This window comes from Diabrotica virgifera, chromosome 4 (assembly GCF_917563875.1).
Source record: "Diabrotica virgifera virgifera chromosome 4, PGI_DIABVI_V3a".
Lineage (NCBI taxonomy): Eukaryota > Metazoa > Arthropoda > Insecta > Coleoptera > Chrysomelidae > Diabrotica > Diabrotica virgifera.
The window spans coordinates 195,896,874-195,919,165 of NC_065446.1; the positions used below are offsets into that span (position 1 = coordinate 195,896,874).

Sequence of the window (22,292 nt, forward strand, 5' to 3'; positions counted from 1 at the left end):
AAACGCTCAGTTACTGGCGCAATTCGTAGGTTGAAATTTTGAGTAATTGTCGAAAAACCAAAATTTTGAAAGTATAGTTTTTCAGTTTTTCGGCTATACTGAGCCGTGTGTATGTCTGATCCTGACGGCTTAGACACCATTTGAAAGCTTAACTCAACACTATTGATTTGGTGTATACGCGGTTCTCCTATCTCTTCTTGATCCGAAGATATATACCCCCAAAAAATATGCCGTTTTGTACTTACCAAGTCCTCTAGCTGGCTTATGGGTGGTCAAAAGTCACAAACTACACCGGTTCTGAATCGGCCGAGACCCCCTCTTCAAACACAGTAAAAAAATTCAAATCGGTTTAACTTTCAAACACACATACATATCCACAAACATTTTCCCTTTTTTAAATAAAAATTGAGTCATATTTCTGAGCTCGGTAACTTTTGAATCGTATAACTGATTTTCAAAATTAGACATGCGTTGTAAAGGTAATGATCAGTACTATTAGAAGCCGTAAAGGTTGGACTTAAATTTTTGAAGTTGTTGGGAGTTTTGGGGACGAGAACGAAAAACAGACCCTAAATAAAAAGGACTGGGCTGTAAAATCCACACCCTTGGACCAAAATGGATGGTTGACATATGAATGGGTGAGTCTTTTCCTGAGCTTTAAGACGGGACTTGGCTCATCTTTCGAATCAGTCAGATATAGAAAATCGAAAATTTCGTGTATATATAGTGTCGCGTGTAGTGGGGTGTTGGTGTGCGCCACTGGCGAGAACTACCGTTCTCTGGTAATATGCTTAAAAACTCTGAATTTAAACTTTTACATAACAATTTATTCCATGTTACAGGAAATGCTTTGACGAAGACGACTTTGGGTGAAATTTGTAGCTGAAGTTGAATAATTTAGAAAACGTACTTGTGCAATCGAAAAGAAACACTTTTAAACGTTTTATATCGTTTATTTTGTGAAAGTTTAAATTCAACGTTTTCAGGCATATTTGACATTCCTTATATTTTTTGTCAAACGCAAAATCCAAATTTCATATTATAGGTTTGACGATTAGACTCAAAACAATCAAAATTTCCTAGTAACCGGTAAATGGAACGAATACATTTTGTTGATCTTATGAGAATCGAAAAAAATGGCAAAAGTCGTGCAACGTTTATTTATTTAACAGCTTTATAAAAACTGATTTCAATTGCGACAAAATGCAAAAATTGCATATATGAAAGTTGCAGTCTTCATATTTAAAAACCCGTTTGATATATTCGACAGACACTCTGATCAAGAGATATAGAATTTTTACCGTCGCACAGTGGTTCCAAGTGTGTCACTACTTCTGGTGTCAATGCTGTCAAATGCTTGCTTGAAGTCAATAAAAAGGATATGCAGCCACATGTCATATTCATAGAATTTCTCGACTGTCTGAGTCACTATGTGTATAGCATCTACGGTAGATCTTCCTTTCCTAAAACCATTTTGATAATCCCCATGTTTATATTTGTATACTCCATCAATCGTTTATTTATCACTGTGGTCAATATCTTATAAACCACATTTAGAAGAGTAATAGGTACCTCTGTAGTTTTCACAAACTTTTGGGTTTCCTTTTTTAAATCTCGGAACAATTAACCCTTTTTCCCATTCTTTAGGCATTGATTCTTTTATCCAAATCTGTTTAATCAGGTTATACAATCTTTGCTGTATGGCTGTCCCTCCATGTTTAATCAACTCGTTAACTAAACAGTCTGTTCCTCCTGCTTTATTTTGTTTTAGTTGGCTTAACACTTCGTTAAATTCCTCTGTCGTTGGTATGTTTTGATTAGGCCGTTCTCCTTCTGTTATTTCCAAAACTTCATCTTCTTTTGCTTCATTTGCTTGTATGTTTTCTTGCGTTAAGATATTTTTGAAATAATTTCGCCACTCGTTATTTTCTATTGTTGCCATATTAATTTTTTATTTTGCTTGTTAATATATGTACTTATACAGTTTGCCGTTGTTTTTTGTGTCTTTTTCCAGTGCATCCATGGTTTCTTCAATCCACCTCACCTTTTGTGTTTTATTGGTTTTGTTATATCTCCTCTGATTTTTTGGTATATTCTGTAATTATCTGTGACTCCCGTTCTTAACCATTTGAGCCTTGCTGATTTTTCTGCTTTAATATTTCTTCGCATTCATTGTCGAACCAGTCATTCCTTTTCTCTACATATTTTCTTCCAAGCACTGTATTTGCTGGGTTTTCTATACTTCTTCGTATATTTTCCCAGTCTGTTTAAATGTTTTTATTTTCTATAATTTTCAATAGTTGCTTTTCCATTTCTTGTTGATATTGCCGTCTCTTTGTTTTAACTCTTCTATTCTCCATCTTTTCCTTTTGTTTTCTTTTTTCTCCATATCTATCATTCTTAGCTTAAGCTTTGTTCTTACAAGGAGAAGGAAGTGATCAGATCCCACATCTGCGCCTCGATATAACCTTCGATCATTCTTATTCTCTTTTTATTTATTAGGACATGGTCAATTTGGTTTTCTGTATTTTTTCCTGGAATAAGCCATGTTATTTTATGCTCTAGCTCAGCGATACTCAACCTTTTTCTTTCCTGGGCCACATAGTAGCTATTGCCACAGCTTGCGGGCCGCAATCAAGATGAAGTAGTATACAGGGTGTTTCATTGGGAAACGGAAATACTTGAATGGTGAACAGAGGTAAATGAGGCGGTTCTAGACATACTAAATTTATTTCTCCACTGAGTTTATAACCGAGTTACAAGGTGATTTATCGATTTGGCCCATTTCTTTCTGGACTCATAACTTTAGAACCACCTTGTATATTTTTTTGATATTTGGTACACATATGTCACATCTAGAACCCAAACCACCCAACTACTAATTACAAGAAAAATCCAGGTCCAGATTAAAAAAAATTATAAATCCATTGTGACCTTGAAACAACATCCTGTATATTGAAATTTTCAAAACCCGTTCGCATATTTGAAAAGAGCTTTAATGCAGCTTCCATTTTTGCGCAGACAATTCAATGACTTTAATTTTGAAATTATGTCGAAATTTTTAAGAACTCGAACTTTCAAAACAAAAATTTCGATATAATTTCAAAACTAATGTCATTAAACTATCTGCGCCAAAAATTGAAGCGAGCAATTAAACTTATTTTTTGTGCTCTTTTCAAATGTGCAGACGAATTTTGAAAATTTGAATATACAAGGTGTTGTTTCATGGTCACAATTTTTTTTTGTTAATCCGGACCTGAATTTTTCTTGTGATTAATAAATGGGTCGTTGCAATGTAGTAAATAGATATTGATTATTTTTAAAATGGGTATTTGTTTATTAACTTTAATAATTTATTATTAACAGTTAATAATACCCTGCTTTTTAATCAGAGTACGATTCTGGCGATTGTTGAGTACGTATGGGTGGTTGTACATAAGTAATAGGTTTTTAATATTGTACCTACTTCACAAAGAAAATGTATTGGTAATCAGCAATTTCAGAAGTCACTGCCAAATGGATGCTGCAGCATCCATTTGGCTTGCATATTGTAGAAGCCTTGGAGGTGTCACCAGGGAAATGGACCAATAACTTTTCAATTTAAAAATCTTTTAGTAATATTTTTAATATTTTTTAATATTATTAATGTCGCTATTAGGATTGAAAACTTTACCTTACCTTTCAATTGCCAGATGACGCTAGTCACCTGATCCATTCACGTCAGTTGCGGTGTGGGGGATAAACTCTCGTTGTTGGTCACTCAGAGTATGGAGCAGCAGGCCTACGTCTCTCCGATGAGACTCCAATAAGAGTCGAAAATCGTCGATTCAGAGTGCTGGACTTCGCTCCGTATTCTAAGTGAAAAATAAGATTGTTTTGCCTTCCCATTGCAACTGAATAAAAATGGTATACATTTTTATTTTTATATTAGTATTACTCCTATAGAGTAACTAGGTCCATTTTTCGTTGGAACTTTACCAAGCTGCAGACGGGGGTTGTGAATTGCATAGTGTAGAATTCCTTCCCTTTTGTCTTCACTGCAGCATCCATTTGGCTTGCATATTGTAGAAGCCTTGGAGGTGTCACCAGGGAAATGGACCAATAAGTTTTCAATTTAAAAACCTTTTAGTCATATTTTTAATATTTTTCAATATTATTAATGTCGCTATTAGGATTGAAAACTTTACCTTACCTTTCAATTGCCAGATGACGCTAGTCACCTGATCCATTCACGTCAGTTGCGGTGTGGGGGATAAACTCTCGTTGTTGGTCACTCAGAGTATGGAGCAGCAGGCCTACGTCTCTCAGATGAGACTCCAATAAGAGTCGAAAATCGTCGATTCAGAGTGCTGGACTTCGCTCCGTAGTGAAAAATAAGATTGTTATGCCTTCGAATTACAACTGAAAAAAATGGTATACATTTTTATTTTTATCTAAGGAATCTTTAGTCTTCGTTTGTCAGGAGATTTTCTGGACATCCTGTATAATATGAATTATTAAAAATTATAAAAACCCTATTGTGTTTCTCTTTCTGGCTCCAATATACTTACCCTCAAAGTGGTTTTCCTTACATTTTTAACCAGCTCAAATAATACAGACTGGATTTTTAGGGTTGTCCAACTTCATGAAAACTATAATATTTTGAACTAAACTCGATTTCTCCTAAATGTGGGCTGGGTTTTGTAAGTCCAATAATAAAATAAAAGAATTTTAATCATATTCTGGATTCATCTCTCAGGCCTTTGGGTGAGTATACACTACCCGCTTTTTTCACTCTTACTGACATAACTGTCAAATTATGTATCCCTATCCCTGTCATATTTTGTATTTGTTTAAAAATATGTCATAAGACAAGGCAAATATTAAATATTGATGTCAATGTATGCAGTAATAATTTAATAGTTTATTTTAAGGGGAGTATCTATCTGCAAGAGTAGAATTTAGATATCCTAATAAGGTTAAGTACAATCAAACCAAAGACTGAAATATTATGAAAATTATGTACCTATTGCTGAATTTCATATAATATTGATAAAACATACAATAAGAATATGAATATATAACATTTTCGAAAACGTAGGTATTAAAATTAGATTATAAAAATGAGCGATACAGAAGATAAACAAGAAAACACCGAACCTAAGCCTTCTGGAACCTTACTAAATCACTTGGAAATTTCGGTGTCTGAATCTGAGAAGCGTGTCACTGGTTCCTTGAATTTACGAGATCATTATACTGTGTACCTAATCGAAATAAAGTAAGTGCGATTTATATGAACTGTAACTTATACTTAAGATTTTAATTATAACCCTTAGTAGGTACCCACCCCAATAGCGAAACATAAATATTTGGGTTTTAACCCAAATATTTATGTATTTTACCCAGCGAAACATAAATTTTAGAAAAATCATTTCACATACAAAACATATGTCCCATTTTTTAACCCACAAAAGAACAGAACCCCGATTTTTGACCCATGGCTTCATTATCAATCATTCGCTATCTGTACACTACAGATACAGATAGCAAATGATCAACAACGAAGTAAAGGGTTAAAAATCGGGGTCCAGACTGGTTGTTAATAATGTTACTTAACAGGTTGAGTGTCTTCTCCTTCTTAAGGTGCCCTGCATTTCTGCATAGGCTTCCACTGTACTGGGTGTCCTAATAAGAATGGTTCTCGGCCATATCTCCGGAACCGTTTATAGTACAGCTTTGAGAAAAAAATATTTATAACAAAAGTTGCCTCGAGCAAAGCCTGGAAATTATTTTCATAATTGTAGGTCCACCGCTAGAGGGCGTAATTGAATATCAAAAATAAAGAAATCAAAATTTTACAAAATTTACCCAATGAAAGGGCACTGAAAATCCAATCATCATATTCTTCATAAAATTCTACCCATATTTGATTTCCCAAGTTTAAGTCTACCTTTACAAATAAGAGGTGGGGGTGAGTGGGAACCTTCTTATGAAAAAATTGCTGTAAGTCCGGTTCTGCTAAATCAAATTTTGCATACTTGGTCTTGTTGAAAACAGCTCTTTTTCGTCAATGTAAGTGTCTTATTTTCGAAATAGCCTAGTACGTAATATGCAAGCTAGGAGGCGTTATTTAATTATTTTCAGAAATCTAATTTTCTTTGGAAAATATTTAATACAAGTATGCATTTTTAATCGTGTATTACAAAATTAGACCAAATTAGCAACATAATACTGAAAACCGCATGTCGATACCTTTTTTCTATCTCGAGATATTTTAAGAAATGTGTAAATTTTAAACATAACATACTGTCACTGGTAAACGAGGTTAAGGAAAAGTAGTGTGCTATGGAAAAAACAAATAAACATTTTCTAGATGTAAACGTATATAATTAATTAAAACAACAATAAGACAAACAACACTATAAAATTTGACACAGAAATAAAAGCAACTACTTACTTAGTCTTAGTGACTACCTAAATGTTCAAATTGTTGCCCATCATTTTCGATGCAAGCATTTACTCTTTCAAGAGTAGATTAAATAGCAACATATTTCACTGTTCTAGACTTTTATTAACGCATATTTAGACGGATTAAAGACCTTGTTTTTGCTACTAGGCCCACTACTCGAGAAAACATGATCTAGACTAGAATCTAGAGAATACCAAACGCCATTCAAAGCATTGTGAAAGCAAAAATTGAGACTCCTGTTCAATCTACTCTTGAACGAGTAAATGCTTGCATCGAAAATAAAGTGCAACAATTTCAACATTTAGATCGCCACTAAGTAGAAGTAGTAGTTGCTTTTATTTCTTTGTTATATTTTACAGTGTTGTTTGTCTTATTGTTGTTTTAATTAATTATATACGTTTACATCTGGAAAATGTTTCTTTGTTTTTTCCATATCACACTACTTTTCCTTAACTTCGTTTACCAGTGACATTAATACTTGTTTAAAATTTACATGTTTCGTTTCTTAAGATATCTCGAGATAGAAAAAAGGTATCGACATGCAGTTTTCGGTATTATGTTGCTAATTTGGTCTAATTTTGTAATATATTCTTAAAAATGCATACTTGTATTTAATATTCTCCAAAGAAAACTAGATTTCCGAAAATAATTAAATACCGCCTACTAGCTAGCATATTCCTTACTAGACTATCTCGAAAATCAGACTCTTACATAGGGCTTTTCATTCACAGTCATTTGTTTCGAGCTTCTGTCATGTGTCACATAATACTAATATATCTACGTCGTACGTTATTGGTATATAACAATGATACAAACCAAAGATGTATGACGTAGATATATTAATATTATGTGACACATGACAGAAGCTCGAAACAAATGACAATCGATGAAAAGCCCTATTGACGAAAAAGAGCTGTTTTCAACAAGACCAAGTATGCAAAATTCGATTTAGCAGAACCGGACTTACAGCCATTTTTTCATAAGAAGGTTCCCACTCACCCCCACCTGTTATTTGCAAAGGTAGACTTAGGGCCGGTTGTTCGAACGCTAATCAACAATGATCACTATCAAATATTTAATTACTGTCACCAAAACTGTCAATGTCAACTTTTATTGGGTTGCTGAAAACATAATTGATTAAAATTATGAGATTAGTTAATCAATTAACATAACAATTATTAACATAATTGATTAAGTAATTTCATATTATGTTTTCAGCAACCCAAACAAAGTTGACATTGACAGTTGGTGACAGTAATTAAATATTTGATAATGATCATTGTTGATTAGCTTTCGAACAACCGGCCCTTAAACTTGTGAAATCAAATATGCGCAGAATTTTATGAAGAATACGATGATTGGATTTCCAGTGCCCTTTCATTAGGTAAATTGTGTAAACTTTTGATTTTTTAATTTTTGATATTCAATTACGCCCTCTAGCGGTGGACCTACAATTATGAAAATAATTTCCAGGATTTTCCCGAGGCAACTTTTGTTATAAATATTTTTTTCTCAAAGCTGTACTATAAACGGTTCCTGAAATATGGCGGAGTGCCATTCTTATTGGGACACCCGGTACATTGTCTTGTGAGGTGAGATCTTAGATAGTCAGGATTAAATAATTCTGTTTTTAGCAGAATTACGAAGCATTTCACAGCTGAGGATTCCTGTGCATTGGCGAATATTATGCAGCCATGACATCTTTTTATATTGCAGACCCGCTCTTCTTAGTACTTCGTCATATCTGACTCTGTCCATCCATTCGACACACACTCCACATTTCAAACACTTCAAGAGCTTGTTAATGGAACTGGCTTTTAACGTCCATGTTTCCATTCCGTACAAGAGCACAGACCAAACATAACACTTTAGCATCTTGTATCGGAGGTTGAAATCCAACTTGCGATCAGTCAGAAATTTACAAAGCCTCAAAAAAGCATTTCTGGCTTGTTCTACTCTACTCTTTATTTCATTCTCAGGGTCTCAACCTGGGTCTCTCAGGGTTGTTCAGAAAACAACCCAATTATTTAACACGATTGATCACCAGAGCTAGTCTTAAAAAAATTTCTGAGGGCCACATGTATATTTTCGTGTATTGTGTCAGACATATATGAGCAACGTGGCCTAATAAGCATTATTGGTGTTGGTCATATATGTGTCTGACATGGCGATCAATGTGTTAAATTGCCTGACTTGTTAGATTTCTTCTCCAGAGACATATCTCTTTGCGTTGGGGTAATTATTTCTACTTATAATCATTGTTTTTGTCTTCCTGATATTTATTTTCAAACCCAAGCTTCACTTGCATGTTAGATCATTTAAAAGGCATTGAAGATTTTTGATGTTATCTGCCACTATTGTTATGCGGTCAGGTCAGCATACCTATTGGCTATGTTTGTTTTCCAAGTATGTATTAAAAAAGTATATCGCTAGGGTACCAAGACCAAATCTTGTAAACTGCGTATGAGTGCCAAAGCTGATGGAAAGCTTGATGGATTATGAAGTGGATTATGAGGATGGCGCATTCTAGTGATTTGTAGAAGGCTAGCTGTTTCACCCACTTTTATATTGTTTTTGGCAGGACCTTTAGAATTATAGAAATTTGTAGAACCATACTCCACCATGGGCCTGCAAATCATTTTATAAAAAATATTGGTTGCGGTTTCAACCGTAATTCCCTCATTCTTGTATGTTAAACTTCTGAAGTGTTTTGCTCTAGTTATAATTTTCTTTTTTATAACTGATGTGTGGTGGTTAAGTTCAATTTGTTCTCTATTTCTATTCACAAATACTTGACAGTTTGGGAGGGTTTAATAATATTGTCACATATATGTTTATAGTTGGAGAATGATCTTAAATTCTATGGTTAAGAGGATCGGAACGTATTTTCGGCTGCAATGCTATTCAAATGGGGATTCATTTTTTTCAAATCCTGAGAAAACTAATAAGTATTTTGGAAAAATTTAAACGCAGAATGAAAGATTACGTTATTAGCGAGGGCCGAAAGTCCCTGAGAACTTCTACAATGTTTATTTTAATAAGTTACAGGGGTGAAAAAACTAAGAGAAAATTTAGTGTGATTTTTAAATTCAAATATCTCATTCAAAATAAACTTTTTATTTATTCTAAGGGACTTTCGGCCCTCGGTAATAATTTAGTCTTTCATTCTGCGTTTAAATTTTTCAAAAATATTTATTGGTTTTTTCAGGATTTGAAAAAAATGAATACAATGCCGTGGTAATATTTTCCAAATCTGTCTTTGTCTTACAACGCACTCAACCGAATATAATATTGTCAGCATATATTGTCAGTCAGACACTGACAATCAGTGACAATTTTAAATATTTGGCATTGCATCGGGAATATTTTGAGAAATTGATTAAATATTATTGATATATAGTGTATTTGATAAATAATTGATTTAAGACGTGAACTTAATAAAAAGTTATTTATTGTGTATTATTTGTGAAAGATCCAAGCAGAGAATACATCAAATATATCCTGTGATCCAAGTATTTTGTTGTTAGAGATGTTCAAAATTGTAAGCGTTCCAAAATAACAACATATTATTAAAAAATCACTTTAACACTTTTCCTCTTTTCTCGATTGATTATTAGTTTTTGTTGTACCAATAAATTATTACAATCACTGAAAACATAGTTAGTGAAAAAATTATCACATTTATTAACTGAATTAATAATTTGCAATTATAAAAATAACAGTTATCCAAGAACATTCAAAAGCCATCTCTTTAAATTAATTATGACATTTTCAAGTAGAATGACATTCTAGTAATGTTTACATATCCACACCAGGTGAATTTTACTACACGTAGTTTGCCGTGTAAAGACAGAAAAAGTAGGGATACACGTAAAATATTTGCGAATTATGTACCCATAGCCTTAAATATTATTAATTTTGTTTTAGAAGGATTTATTGTTAATCTCAATTTACTTGCCCAATATATTGTGTCATTCACCTGGCTCTGCAGGAAGTCCATTGTCTTTATTAATTTTTTTTCCATATGATATCACTGCAGTGTCATCAGCAAATTGTAGCAAATTAGTATTGGTTAGTCTGTTGTCGCAAATGTCACTGCAATAGAGATTATACAATAGAGGGGAGAGCGATGAACTGCGTCTTGTAAGAAATTCGTCAACAATCCATATTAGAGAAGGGGAGCATTTCATTCTGTGGAGTTTATATAATAATCCTCTATGCCAAACGGAGTCAAAAGCCTTCTTGATGTCCAAGAAAACTCCAGCGGCTTTTATAGTCTAAGAGCTAGAGCCGAAAAATCATCGTCATAAGTAATATGGAGTTTGGCATGTTAAATGTGTCTATTTTATATTGATAATTATGACCCCTTTCAGGCTGACACCTCAGTGGATACAGGAGATAGCAATAAGGGATGAAAGGGGAAAGTTAGTGTAGTCTTTAAAGGTTTTCACCTCCTATTTTGTTAAACCTCCATCGATTTGCATGAAAATTGGTGACTAGTTAGAGCATACCCCAAGAAATAAAAATGATTTGGTGCCAACTTGCACTTTCACCCTGGGGATGGATACCACCCGTTCTCGGGGGTGAAAACTATTTTATTAAAAAGAACCCCACAAATCGATAGAGGGGCAAATTTTAAGTAAAATTTGTTACATCATGTTATTAAAATAAATCAATACTTTTTGAGTTATTAAAGATCAAAGATGTGTCTATTTAAGAGCATGTGCGTGAAGTTACGGATGATAAAAAGAACATATTAATTAATTGTATGTTAGTAAAATATTACTTTTATATTAATTCGATATTTAATTGAATTTTTTCTATCAATATAAACTGAATATGTCCAGTAACGGGGGGTGTCCAATAATGGGTACATTTGACATATTCGAATACACTTTTGCTAAATTTATAATATCCCTCGTAATTGGTCCAACCACGAGCAAGCTTACTCCACTAAATTATGAAATTTTGACATTTATAAAATTTTTACACTAATGACATTTAAAATTAATAGGTAAATTAAGTTATATCGCCGATTTTTTTGCGTTTTCTGCGTTATTCCTTTAATTTCTAGATTGTTAATCTACTTTTATATAAAAGTCCCCTCCCCCTGAAGTCTGTCGCATTTATTTACTAACACCCTGTATAATATGTACATATTGGTTAAAATATTTCCACATTTTCAGTGTGTTTAAGTGTTTAAGAATCTTCTTCTTCATGTGCCTTGTCTGTTGCAGACGTTGGCTATGATCATAGCAATTTTAATTTTGTTTGCAGAATTTCTGAATAACTCGATTGATGTTAGTCCAAACCAATGGCGTAAGTTGTGAAGCCATGAGTATCTTCTTCTTCAGGGTCTACATTTGCTCTCTATTTTACCCTGTATTATCAGTTGGAGTATATGAGATTTTATCATGTCTCATAATATGACCGAGGTATTCAACTTTCTGTTTCTCAATTGTGAAAGAGATTTCTTTTTGTTTTCCCATTCGGCGCAATACCTCTACGTTGGTGGTGTGAGTAGTGATGTAAGAAGAGAATATTCTCGAGAACGAGAATATTCTCTTGAGAGTTGTTATGTCCTGAATCGTGCTAAGACGATACCTAAGTACATAAAAAAGAAAAATGAAAAACGGAAAATGTGGATACGGCTTTTCTAAGTAAACGCGAACAATGAGGAATTTAACTATGGAAATACTTACTTACTTACTTAAGCCGTCCTCTTGTACCTTACGGTGTCGAGGCAGTTTGAAAACACAAAAATGGATCTTTTAGCATTAAGTGAAACAAAGAGAAAAGGAAGCGGATGTATTAAAATGAGAAATGAGCACTACTTAATTTTTGGAGGTGTTAATGAGTCAGAACGTGCGAGGGCAGGAGTTGCCCTAATGGTTCACAGAAATGAGCATAAAAATATCACCAGATGGAAAAATATTTCGGAAAGACTCCTTATAATAGATATTAGTAAAAACGAGAAGACAACAATTATTGTTGGGTATGGACCATCGGAAAATGAAGCCAAGGAACTCAAAGATAGCTTCTGGGAACAATTACAGGACGAAATGGACCAAATAAATCATAAGGTCATAATAGTAGGCGATTTTAATGGGCGAGTAGGGTCAAGCAATGCATATGACTACCCTATAGGACCATATGGAGAAACAGTCAGGAATAATAATGGATAAAGAGTCATCAAGTTTTGCATCATGAATGATATGCAAGTTAGTAACACATTTTTTCAACACAAGGAGATTCATAAAAACACACGAGTGATGGATTCGCGGAACGAAAAATCCGTTATTGACCTAGTATTAGTACAGAACAGATATAAAAATGAAATAGCGGACGTTCGTGTTAAAAGGGTTTATGAGATCAGCTCGGATCATTTTCTCGTTGAAGCTAAAATAAAGACAAGGAGAGAACAGACATTTAATATTAAAAATGAAGAAAATCGCTACGAACAACCAAGTATTAAAGTATACAAACTTCAGTCTGAAAATATTAGGAAAGAATACTGTCGTAAATTAAATGAAGAAATACGAAAAACAAATTGGAAAAACGAGGAGGATATAGAAATATTATGGAATATTTTTAAGGAGCTGGTATATGCAACTGGGAGTAATGTATGTGGTGTAACGAAAGGAAGATATCTGAAAAGTACAGTTTGGTGGAATAATGACATAAAATTGGAAGTTTCGAAGAAGAAAAAATTGTGGAAAAAGGTATATAAGCAATAAAAGTGAAAGTAATTATCAAGAATATAGGAGCAGATAATACTGGTTAAAAATAAAATTAAAGAAGCTAAGAATCGGCAATGGGAAGAATTTGGAAATAAAATGGAAAGTGATAGTAAGGGTAATGCGAAATTGCTCTATAGGACCCTAAAAAATCTAAGACAAAAGAAATCAAACGGAGTAACAGGTTTAGATGACAAAGATGGTAACATATTATTAAAAAATGAAGAGATCACCGAAAGATGGCGGGAACATTTTATGGAATTATTAATGGGAGACAACAACGAAATAGAGAATGACAGGGAAGAGTACAATTTAAATGAACAACAAGATGATGATGACATAACATACGAAGAATGCAGGGAAGCAATTCTAAAATTAAAAAATGGCAAGGCTGCAGGACACGATAATATTAAGGCTGAGCTAATTAAATATATGGAAGGAGAAGGATTACAATTGCCATGGAAGATCATAAGGAGCTGTTGGCGTACCGGATGCATACCTAGAGATTGGACTCTTGCAACTATTCTACCATTACACAAAAAAGGTGATAAACATAAGTGTTCTAACTACAGGGGAATATCATTGTTGGTAGTTGCTAGTAAAATCTACGAAATAATACTAGAGAAAAAAAAGCTTCGAGAAAATATCGAGGCCACACTGGATGACAGCCAATGCGGCTTTAGGCCAGGGCGAGGTACAACCGATCTCATATTCACGGTGAGACAGTTATCAGAAAAAGCCCTAGAGCATAACAGTAAGTTGTTTCTCTGTTTTGTGGACTTGGAAAAAGCACTTGATCGCGCGCCACGGAACAAGATCTGGGAAATATTAAACCGTAGAAATGTGAAACCGAAGTTAATCCAAGCAATAAAGAGTATATATAAATGTATACGTAATAATGTAAGAACGAACAATCGCTCATCTCTAGAATTCTACACAAGGACAGGTGTAAGACAAGGTGGTGTTCTCAGTCCTTTGTTATTTATCACTCTAATGGACGAAATTGCAAAAGAATGCAGGGGTAAGGTAAAAAGAACTAGGGTTTGGGGTGTATAAACTTCAACAAGTTTACGTGTCAGAGTTGATATATGCCGATGACCTGGTAATTGTGTCAAAATCAGAAAAAGACTTGCAAGTGAATGTGAATGTTTGGAATGAAGCCTTTAAGAAATTTTGGGATGAAAATAAATATTGAAAAAACAGAAGCTTTAGTAATATCGAAAACTCAAGAAAATATAAATGTAAAGCTGAATAATGAGACCATTACACAAGTAGAGGACTTCAAGTATCTAGGATCAACAATGAATGGGCAAGGAAATATAGAACCAGAAATAAACAGCAGGGTAATGAGTGCAACAAAATTATACTATGCACTAAATAAAAGTTTTATTAGGAAGAAAGAAGTAAGCCTGAAAACAAAAATAAAAGTATTTCAAACTGTATACGAGCCGGTGCTACTCTACGGTAGTGAAACGTGGACAGGGAACGACAACATCTGTAGTAAAATTCAAGCATGCGAAATGCGATATTTACGTGCGGTATCCGGGGTTGTCTCATAGTTCCAGAAGTATGCCAAGTTCCACAACTCTGGACGTAAATGTACTGCATTAATAAACCTTATTGTGATTTCTTTTGACCACATATTCATCTTTTCTTTATATGTTTTGACAAAACCAAATTAAATTTCAACAGAGTGCAGGAAATAAAGAGGAAATACAGAGCAAGATGCAAAATTTTCCACAGCAGTTCGACTTTATTGGCAACGCATCAGGCGGTATTTTCGTTAGATGACTGTAATGTTGCCAGAAACATACCAAATATAATATATTTGGTATGTTTCTGGCAACATTACAGCCTCCTTCTTCTTCAGCCTTCAGTAATCCAACTTTGGACATAGGCCTCCCCCAATTGAATCCAGTGTTGTCTATTTTGCGCCACCTGTTTCCAGTTGTGTCCTCCAAACTTCTTTATGTCATCGGCCCATCTCATTTGTGGCCTTCCTCTACTTCTTCTTCCTAACCACGGTCTCCATTGTTGTATTTCGTGATTCCATCTTTTATCCTTCAGTCGAGCATTGTGTCCTGCGAAGCACCATTTTAATTTGGCAGCATGTTCTCCTGCGTCTTTTACTTTGGTTTTGCTTCTAATCCATGTATTTGTTTTTTTGTCTATGAACCTCACCCCTAGCATTGATCTTTCCATCGCTCTCTGTGCCTTTACTATTTTATCCATATTGGCCTTGGTGAGTGTCCACGTCTGTGAACCATACGTAAGTATAGGGAGGATACACTGATAGTAAACTCTGGCTCTCAAATATTGTTCTATTTTAGTGTTTTTCAAGATCCAACTCAGTTTTCCAAATCCTGCCCACGATAACCTTATTCTTCTAGTAATTTCGGCAGTTTGATTTTCTTTGTTAACTTTAATTATCTGTCCCAGGTAGATGTATTCGCTTACTGTTTCTAACTCTATGTCATTAAACGTTATTTTTGTAATGTTCGGTGTATTCGTCATTACTTTTATTTTTTCCAAGTTCATCTTAAGACCTACTTTTTCCGAAGGTTGAAATAGTTACCATCTATAGGAGACAGCCATCTAATGAAAATACCGCCGTTTGGCTGATCCATTTTGGATTATTCATATTGATCCATATTGCTTCAAAAACTAGCCCGTCTATAAATGCCCCTTTAGACGTAGACCAATCCATGACTTAGCTGGCGACTTGTGAAAAATAAAATCCCACAACTTCTCATCAGTACATTGAAATGCAGAATGTAGAAGACCAGGATGAGCTAATGATAGAAATAGATTCTGAACCTGAGGCCTCATGTTTTTCTGATTAAATCACCACATTCATTACTTGCATTATTTGTTGTTAAGAAGAAACTTTCATCTTTGTATCAAATAAATTTTGTGTTCTCTGTTGATTTTGTATTTTGTTTATACATAAAGAACACTGTTGTTTAGTCTCATAATGTTGTATAAAATTTCATGATTTTTAATACCCTATTTCATCTTCAACAATATCTCTAAGTGCGTCGTAGGGTTCATTCTCAGAAAATTCTCCATATCGAGAATATTCTCGAGAATATTCTCTGATTTTTCATTCTCGAGAATTTTCCAACACTAGGTGTGAGTCGTCCAGGATATTTTGAGGATACGTTGATACACCCACAATTCAAATGCCTCCAGCTTCCTCATTAATGTTTCCGTTCGTGTCCATGCCTCTGCTCCATACAGCAAGACTGGAAATACATAGCATTTTAGCAGCCCTATTTTTAGTGGGAGAGATATGTCACAACGGGTGAATATATTTCTCATGTTGTTAAATGTTGCTCTGGCCTTTTCAATTCTATTTAAGAGTAGAAACGTCAAAAACAAACATAAAATGTATTACAATCAATTGTGGTTTAATCCCATATAGATAAAATATTTAACATATCTTGTCTCTTCCCAAAATAGTAACACATATCACCAAAAAATAATTTAAAATATCAAATGAATGTAACTTATGCTCTCTAATTGTTGTATTTTTTTAAAATATGGGGGAGAAAGGGGCATTTCTAAATACCAATGTATTACATATTACATAGAATATAAAACAAAATTTTTATATTCTTCAGTCAGTTTTATGCCTGTTTCTTTTAGTTGGACATATTACCCGTATGCACGCCAATGGTGAATATAAAATTCTTGATTGTATGTCAAAAAATGCACAATAACTATCTCTTCAAACCTACCAAATTTCATTTGCATACCTCAATCGGTTTTAGAGCAATAAATAAATAATGAGTTTGTAAGAAAAAATTCTACATACCATATCTCAGAAACGAAGCATTTGCGGACATATGTTTATAAAGCAAACGGTCCTTATTTTTTCATGCAGAATTACCCTTTAACGTTTGTTGCACTCATTTAGAAACACCCTGTATTGATAAAGAACATGGCTAGTTGTTAAAGTACATAACTTTTTTATTATCCACCATAAGCGAATAATAAAAAACAGAATGTTAAGAAAACCTGAGCATATAGTTGGGTTTTAATTTCAGTATATTATAAATGCCAGAATATTCCACAGGGTGTGGTGAACTTTGGGAAAAAAACACAGTTTGATTGGTACACCCGGTATACAATGACAATTTACTTATCTGGCAACAATATTATTACAGTGGCATTGCTAAATAATCAGGCGTTGACATATTAAAAAAATCACTTAAATCAGACAACAGGTTTAGGAAATTCGAAACATCAAAAATGATCCAATTTACAATACAGAACACAACAAACACAATAGACATACAACCACTATAAACGAATTAGAAACGAAACGAACAGTTTAGTCAGACAAATAAAAAGGGAACACGGGGAGAGCTTCTCAAAACAGATGGAACATGACTTCTACGGAACACAAAAGGAAATATGGAGAATGATAAGAGGACAAAGAAAAGAGATGAACGAACTAATAAAAACGAAACACATTCAGAAGAAAACTTGATCAGACTATTTTCAATCTCTGTTTTCTAAAGATAACGATAACGAACCACCAACACCTGAAGTGATTACAAACGAAGAAATAAATATTGAAGAAGCAGAGGTAACAGAAGCATTAAGGAAATTAAAAAATAGAAAATCACCAGGAGAGGACAGAATATCGAATGAACTAAAGTACGCAGGACAAGATCTGTCCAAATAACTATTAAAATTAATCCAAAAAATAATAGAACAAAACAGAATACTACAAGAATGGAGATCAAGCATCCTAATACCTCTGTTCAAAAAGGGAGAAAAATCGGACCCGGAGAATTACAGAGAAATTAATTTATTAAACACAACACTAAAATTAACGACCAAAGTGATAACCAATTTGTGGCCGGCCACAGTCGCTCGTCTGGGGTGTAACGTCCGCTCTACATAAGAACCCACGATAAATCATCGGAAACTACTTTTGTGGATCCACAGCGTAGCGCTGCAGCATGATCCTTAAGGTTTTGCCCTAAAACTAAAAGATACAACACCTTGTCTCAACGTCAAAACTTTAATAGTCCATTACATTTTTACTTATGTAGGATAGATACCATTACACATAGTTTTGAAACACATATTTACTTCTTCATGCAGTTTATTTAAATACCATTCAATTGTACCCCATTTGAAAGTTTGCCCCGTTCTCCCCTACTGTCACCTGAACATTGTATAATTGATGTAATAAAAAATATAAACATTGTTGAGAAGAACAAAGTTCAGTAACTAATAGTAAATGTAAGTAGTAGTGTTCAAGGCTTTCAAAAACATGTACCCAGTCGGACTGCTTCAGAGGTAAACAAAATTAAGAAATAAGTTGTGCAAAATACATATATGTCTATAGCAAAATCATAAATCAATAAAACTATATTTTGTGTGACATTAACATAGATAGTAACAATGTTATCAAAACGACAAACAAGTGGTATGACTAGTTGCTGCAAAGTATAGTTTATTGCTCACTTATTTAACATGGCAATTAATAAAAGTGATACAAACAAGTCTTTTAAAAAAATAGTAAAAAGGCCAAAAACAATTTTAAATTCTGTATCTAATCTAAATAGTACATGAAATTGGTCTGTATATATTTTATTTAACTTTTTGATGCTATCTATTTAAAAGTTTGTTTATTGATTCTTTCGTTAGTCATCACCTTACTTAACTTCCTCATCATCATCTTTTCTTTGCCAATATTTATTTGTAGACGTCAATTCCTTATTCAAGACAAAAAATCTTATTTCAGAGAAGAGAGAAATCAAGATAAAAATTAAACTTTTAAAAGAGTCCAACAATTTAATTATGTTAGAGAGTATGCCATTGTGAATGGCCTAAAAAAAAATAAGTGAAGAAATAAGAGAGAGAATACTAGCAGGAAACAAAGCATACTGGAGATATCATAGGCTAATGAAGGACAAAAACTTATCCAGAAATACAAAACTGAAAATATATAGAGTTGCAATCAGGCTAGTAGTTATATACGCAACTGAGACAATCTGACTCACAGATAAAGATGAGGAAAGATTAAGAATATTCGAAAGAGAAATCCCAGAATAAAAATCCACAAGGAAAAAGTTTTCCTGTAGTTGGCTGTATACCATGTAATACAAAAAATAGTAAATCCTTTATAAAAGGTATATATTTAAAATCTCACTCTAGTCAAAGCCTTAAAAAATCTATATGAAAATTCTACATCACAAGTAAAAATTGGCAACACACTATCTAAAAAGTTCATAGTTAACAAGGGTCTGCGCCAGGGCTGCTGTATTTCACCAACTTTGTTCAAGATATATGTTGCAAAAGCACTAAACCAGTGGAAACGTAAATGCCACGGTATGGGTTAGACCTCGGAGAGGTTTGTTTGTATACCTTACAATTTGCTGATGACCAAGTCATCATAGCTAATGATAAAGACGACCTACAGTATATGGCAAGAAAACTGAAGGAGGAATATGAACAGTGGGGCTTGGAAATTAATGTGGAAAAAACTAAATACCTACCCATAGGAGCTGAGTTATCCAATATCCAACTAGAGGATAATGAACAAATCACATCCTGTAGTGAATACACGTACCTGGGAGTAATCTTCGATAGAACGGGAAAAGACGATGAGGAAATAAAGAAAAGGGTAACACAAGCTAGAAGAACAATTTGATGCCTAAATGGAATACTTTGGAGCTCCGAAATAGGAATACAGCAAAAATACAACATCTATGAAACACTTATTAAAAGCAGCCTACTTTACAGAGCAGAAACTTGGAGAATAACCGAGAACAACAGGAAAAAAATAGAAGCTGTAGAAATGGATGTGTTTAGAAGATCGTTAGGTATATCCCGTAGGGAAAGAATTCGAAATGAGGAAGTAAGACGACGAATTGGAATAGATGGTTACTTAACAACAGACATTGAGAGGAAACAGTTGATTTGGTATGGTCATGTTCAAAGAATGGAAGACACAAGATTGCCCAAAAAGATCTTGGAGTGGGTACCACCAAACCGCAAAAAACGAGGAAGACCCAAAAAGACATGGAAAGAAGGGGTAACCAAAGCAATGAGTACAAGGGATCTTAGAGATGGCCAATGGGATGATAGAAGGACGTGGAAGTTAGGCATCGGACAACGTCGAAAAACGTTCTAAAACCGATACATACATACATATATTTAAAATCCCTAAAAAGGGCTACATCACAATCACATAACTAGTTTTCGACTGGTTTATCAGTCATCATCAGTGCTTACCTAAAATGAATATAACCTGATAAAATAATGCAACGATATTGAAATTTTGACTAAGGTTAAAAAAGCTGTCGGTTATACTCACGTGAAGTTTACATGCTAACCACCAAGATATAGCTTAACAAAAAATATGTGGGTCAAAGCCCTGTATAAGTGGTCCGTTAAGGAAACATCAGTTAAAAATGCCAATTAAAGCATGGATGTTTAAAATATTTTAATATTATGCCCCAGGTAACATCTGAGCTGTGGTATGACTTGATTACATGGTGAAGTCTGGTAGCAAATGACAATAAAATAGGTGGAGTGGAGACCTCAGAACGATGACAAGACAGAAATGACAGTTCCATAGGAAGTTGAAAAATTAGCCTGTCATATTTAAAGACTATGGTGTACAACTTGTTAAAATTAGAAATGATGTAACAACACACTCCATTGTGCGAATTATCATTTGAAATTCAGTAAACCAAATGATGTAGTTAAAAATGTATTTGCGTATACTGTTAGTGGAGGTGGATAGGCAACCTACATTACACAAGTGTTATTACATATTCGATAACTGAAATCAATAATAAAATCTTTTTGTCAAAAAACCTAAGATTTAAAAAGCAATTTGTGTTTATTTAAAGTTATCGAATTTATTTAACTTATTGACAACTGTTGAGATTTGTGTAAATTTAAAAGAAATCACAATGGAGGTGACTAAGGTGTCAGAATGTCTTAAATAATCTAGGGGGATGTATCATTAAGAACGCACAAGCTCAAACTTAGGCGATTAATTCCTGAAGACTTCGCAGGCTGCCCGGATCCCTAGAGTCCAAAAACCAAAACCGTCGTAAGATGATGACAGTAGGGGCTGGGGGTATGAAACGTCTGTGAGGAAGGTAATGAGAAAGGAACATGAACGGGACCTAGAGAGAAAATTAGACTTTTTTTATTTTATTATTTTTATTTATTTTTTTATTTTATTATGTTTTTTTTAAATCCCAGATTAATTATGGACCCGATAAAAATGGAAAACAGAGAATGGGAAGAAGAATGAACCATGAACTAAGAGACATAATGAAGGGAGAAGATCTAGTTAGATTTATTAAAGCGCAGAGACAGATGACTGGGACACATATATTCTTCTTCGTTACGTGCCTTCTCGGCGACGGAGGTTGGCATCACTGCTTTTCTGATCTTAGATGCTGCTGCTCTGAATAATTCGGTTGATGTGGATCCGTACCATTCCCTCAAGTTACGCAATCATGAGATTCATCTCCTTCCTACACTTGTCTTGCCCTGGATAATTTATCCAGGGCAAGACAATTTTAATCTCTTGTATAATTAATTGAAGTATGCTGTATCTCTCATTACGCATAATATGCCCCAGGTATTGCAGCTTTCGTGTCTTGATAGTTTCCAATATTTCCATTCTGTTGTTGACTCTTCTCATGACCTCGTTGTTTGTTACATACTCGGTCCATGATATCTTCAGGATTCTTCTATACACCCACAGTTCAAATGCTCCAACTTTTTAGTAGTCGACGCGTTAAGTGTCCATGCTTCTATCCCGTAAAGCAGAGTCGAGAAAATATAACACCTTGCCAGCCTAACTCTCTCAAGTCTAATTTCAGTTCTCTTGCACCAAGTACCTTTAACATTTTATTGAAGTTTGTTCGTGCTTTCTCTATTCGAACTTTGATTTCTTTGGAGTAATTTGGACTAATTTAGAAGGTATATATACTAAGAAGGTGATTATAGGACCTATTAGGAAAAGGACTACTATTATTATACTATTTCACAATTTCACCCCATTTACTACTTCCTTCAATTGACTTTTCTACAATACTCTTAGCTTATTTTCATTATAT

The 22,292-nt window shown here is 34.0% G+C and overlaps 1 protein-coding gene across 2 annotated transcripts in view; it reads left to right on the plus strand.

The window, feature by feature from the left end:
- Positions 1-4,789: 4,789 nt before the first annotated feature.
- Positions 4,790-22,292, plus strand: part of LOC126883283 (sorting nexin-4-like) — a 114,920-nt gene continuing 97,417 nt past the window's right edge. Inside the window, exon 1 of one of the 2 annotated variants that reach the window (XM_050648624.1) lies at positions 4,790-5,257. In XM_050648624.1, coding sequence (XP_050504581.1) covers positions 5,103-5,257 — 155 coding nt within the window. In that variant the 5' untranslated portion in view covers positions 4,790-5,102. Of the gene's footprint in view, positions 5,258-18,406; positions 18,502-22,292 lie in introns of those variants that run through there. The other variant, XM_050648626.1, reaches the window with a different exon arrangement.